The sequence below is a fragment of the Euprymna scolopes genome, chromosome 26 (genome assembly GCF_053919585.1).
Source record: "Euprymna scolopes isolate OS-2025 chromosome 26, ASM5391958v1, whole genome shotgun sequence".
Classification (NCBI taxonomy): Eukaryota; Metazoa; Mollusca; class Cephalopoda; order Sepiida; family Sepiolidae; genus Euprymna; species Euprymna scolopes.
The window spans coordinates 31,926,877-31,931,143 of NC_136507.1; the positions used below are offsets into that span (position 1 = coordinate 31,926,877).

Here is a 4,267-nt window from a genome sequence, read left to right on the forward strand (position 1 = left end):
CTCTTCCCCTCCATCATAAGTGAAGTATCTTCTCCTCCTCTCTATATGTCTATACATCACCGAAGTTAAGCAATGTTGAACCTGGTCAGTACTAAATGGGTGACCATTTGGGACTTCCAGGTGCTGTATGTGCTCTCCGCTTATCTCGGCATTGGTTCCAGTCGTCTTGGTCTTCTCCTTGCCACTGGACTCAAGCAGTGTCGATTCAGGAGAGGTGTGGTTGAGATTGCGCAACCCGGGCTTCACAATTACACGCGTAATGCCCCTACAGGGGTTATCCTTTGTCTTTCAAGACTGAACGGAGGCATCGCGGATATGTGTATAAGAACTGTTGTATCATATATCTCCCAGTCTGTATTAATATGAAGTCCCATAGAATCATGCAGTCTGTATAAATGTTTCCTTTATCATCACCACCGTTATGATTGTATTATGTGTCCCCGTTAATGCGTCCCTAATATGAGCCCTGCTACACAACAATTGTTGTGAATATTTTAGAGGGGGGGGGGCAAACTTAGTTGAGCTTTTTTTTTTGTTGTTTTTAGAAATAATAGATTAGAAAATCTACTCGAAAATTAAAGTTTTATAAAAATATGCAAAAAAAGGCAGATTTGAACCCCCACCCCTTAAAAATAGCAAGAAATAAAAATCCCCCGGCCCCGCATCTTAAAAAAAATAAAATAAAATAAAATCACTTTCCTTGCACGGACAGTACTCTAGGTCGGATTGACGTTTTTTTATTTATTTATTTTTTTTTAATTCAATTTTCACCCCAAACAAGGCACAGTGCCACTTTGAAGCAGGGGGCTACTATTAGGGACTTAATTAGCGGAGTCATTATGAAGGGAGATGAGTAGAAAGATGTTTGTTAACATTACACTTGAACTTCTGCATATCAGTGCAGTTGGGAAAGCAGAATCCCGGAAGGGAGTTCCAAAGACCCGCAGTTCTGGGGAAGAAACTATTGGAGTAAAAGGCTTTCTTGCACCTAGGGATCTCTACTGTAAAGGGATGAGACTTAGTAGCTTGTCGGGTTTGTCGGGGGTAGTTACGCCGGGGAGGTACAAGTGTTTGCAGTTCGTCAGAGCATTCACCATTAAAGTATTTGTAGAACAGGCAGAGGGATCAACATCTCGTCGATGGGACAGAGGCTGAAGCCTAGATGACAGTTCAGGACCTATCAGGTTGGCGACTCTCTTTTGAACCCTGTCCAGGAGCGAGAGACAAGCAGCAGATGCACCAGCCCAGATGTGACAACAGTACTCCATACATGGGCGAATGGTGGCCTTATAGAGGTATAGGATACTGTCAGGCGTAAGTAGTTTTCTAGCACGGTAGAGGGAGCCAACCTTCTTTGCAGCAGCCTTGGCAATGCTCTCAATGTATCTATTCCAGTTCATATTCCCTGTAAACGTTAGGACGAGGAGTTTAAAAGAAGTACTTTCAGGCAATGTGTTCTTGGCCATTGCTATTGGTGGTAGAGAAGGTTTCTTGTAGTTATTTAAGGAAACAAGCTTAGTCTTAGCAGCATTGAATGTGACCATCCATTTTTGTCCCCATTCCACTACAGATTGGAGGTCATCCTCTAGTGTTTCTGCCATTTCCTTGGATATGTGTTAATTTGTTTTCCCCTCATATCTGTTATAGAGAGTGGTGTATATATAAATATACCTATCTCCGAAACAATTTTATCAGGGAGGTTATTTATGAATATCAGGAATAATAGAGGTCCAAGGATAGACCCCTGAGGTACTTCCGCATTTATGTCATATTGTTTAGATGTACGACCGTCGAGGACAACTTTGATTTTTCTATTACTTAAGAAGGATTTAATTACATTATGAATTCTTCCAGTGATTCCATATGATCTAATTTTCCTTAGAAGACCATCGTGTCAAAAGCCTTAGATATATCAAGGGCCACCGCTCTACCCTGCCCTGTTTTGTCCAATGAACGGTATATACGTTCAGAAACTACAGTTAAGATATCTGCTGTTGAACGGGCTTGCCTGAATCCATATTGTTTGTCAGTCAGGAGTTTAGCAGCTGTTAGGTGCTGGACTAGGGCTTGATTAACTAAGGACTCAAATATTTTGGCGAAAAGCGGAAGGAGGCTAATGGGGCGATAATTTAGTGGGTCAGTTCTTTCACCAGAATTCTTGAAGACTGGTACCACAGAGGCGGTTTTCCAGCAGTCGGGAAAGCAAGATTCGTTAAGGCATTTATTGTAAAGTTTGGAGAGAACTGGAGCAACCTCGGCAGAGCATTTTTTTAATAGCACAGCCGGGATGAGATCTGGTCCACATGCTTTTGAGGTGTCTAGGTTTTTTATAATAGCATGTACCTGAGAAGGGGTGATTTTCAAATCGTTTAGTGTGGCGTCTGTTTTTTTTTTTTTTTTTAATACGAAAACGTTTTAAAAACTTTGTGTCCTGTGATACTATAGTTCATCTTTATAAAAAAATAAAAAATAAAACATAAAATTATAAAAAGAAAATTATAAAAAGAAAATTATAAAAATAAAATTATAAAAATAAAATTATAAAAATAAAAGTTATAAAAAGAAAATTATAAAAATAAAAGTTATAAAAAGAAATGTGAATAAAATAATATATTTTTAAATCTCGATTGTTTATACTTGTTGCTTATCCTTGTGATTTTATTAGGCATAACAATTGCCTCAGTCTAGAAGGATTTCCACTTCACTGAACACCGACATGCATCGGATTTTAAATAAATATTGCATTGTATTAAAAACGCACACACACACGCACACACACACACAAAAAAGAAAACAAAACAAAACAAAACAAAACAATCTACATAAAAATCAATCTTAGTCGCAAAAAAACAAAAAAACAAAAACAAAAAAAAACAAACAAAAATCATTTGCAAAAACTCCGAACAAATCAGTTGTTTTATATTTGTTTCTGCCATTAAAAAGTTTTTTTAAATAATTTTATTTAAAAGTTTTTAAAAATATGTATTTTTGTTTATAGAGAGATCAGCGTCCGAAATTCTCAGTTATAACATCGGTTTTTAATGTTTTTTAATTAATATAGCTTCTTCTTCTTCTTCTTCTTCTTCTTCTTCTTCTTCTTCTTCTTCTTCTTCTTCTTCTTATTATTATTATTATTATTATTATTATTATTATTAGTAGTAGTAGTAGTAGTAGTAGTTTAATTAAAAAATCCTGTAAACATTTTTCAAAAACATTGCTCGCGAACATTCGACCTTGTCTGCTATTTGACGTGTTAAGAAACAACCAACACCAATGTCAAGGTCGAACCACCGGGGTCACTTGAAATGTGCGCCAATCCTCGTCTTCTGCTACAGGGTATCTATTCTTTATTTGATCCTAATCGTTTTTGATCCTGCATGAATAATATAATTCATCATCATCATCATCATCATCATCATCATCATCATCATCATCATCATCATCATTTATTTATTTTATTTACTTTTATTTTTATGTATTTATTTTTATTTTCAATTGTATTGTATATAATATTTAAAAAAAAAAAAAAATATCAATTCAAAGATTAATTAAAGTTCTGTAAATATATATAAAAAATAAACACTCTTGGCCGTGAAAATCCACTCGAACGTGCCAGGGTGAAGGTTAAACAGGTGTCACTCGAAATCTGCCCTTTTCTAAATGAAGCCATCCAGGGTTCTTATTCCCTGCTTGGTTCATTTATTTATTTATTTGTTTATTTGTTTATTTATTTATTTATTTGTTTATTCAAAGAATATTAAAATGTTTTATGTGTTGACTTTTTCAGGTCCTGCTTCCGGTTCGTGATGGCATCGCATTAGTACGAAGAAAAGAAGACGTCGAATACAATAATTAGATTTCATTTTACAAAAAATAAATATTGTTATATACAACAAGTATGAATATAAATATATAAGGAATATATTTTTTGTAAAACATTAAAGTTTTTTTTATGTTGAATTTTGTCTCTGTTTGCATTTTGGTTATTTTTATTTATTTTTTTAAAGAATCTTTTTTCACATTTTTTCTGCATTTTTGTTTTTTTTTTCAATCTTTTTTCCCCTTTCTTTTTTCTTTCTTCACTTTCTTAATATTCAGATTTCCCTAATTCTTTTTAGAATCCAGAATTCGACATCTATATATAAAATATTTTTTGTAATACCATTAGATATAACTCCATTGATGGAGGCCACTACACCAGCGAATCAAACGAGCTGGAACAAAGGAAGCAGGTAAGAGATCAGTCAATACTGAAGAACACGTGCCG

General features: G+C 34.8%; 1 protein-coding gene across 2 annotated transcripts in view; it reads left to right on the forward strand.

The window, feature by feature from the left end:
• LOC145247965 (O-methyltransferase MdmC-like) overlaps positions 1-3,960 on the forward strand; it is a 52,318-nt gene extending 48,358 nt beyond the window's left edge. For both annotated transcript variants that reach the window (XM_080109615.1, XM_080109614.1), the window contains exon 6: positions 3,788-3,960. In XM_080109615.1, the coding sequence (XP_079965741.1) occupies positions 3,788-3,856 (69 nt within the window). In that variant the 3' untranslated portion in view covers positions 3,857-3,960. The remainder of the gene's footprint in view (positions 1-3,787) is intronic.
• The last annotated feature ends 307 nt before the right edge of the window (positions 3,961-4,267 follow it).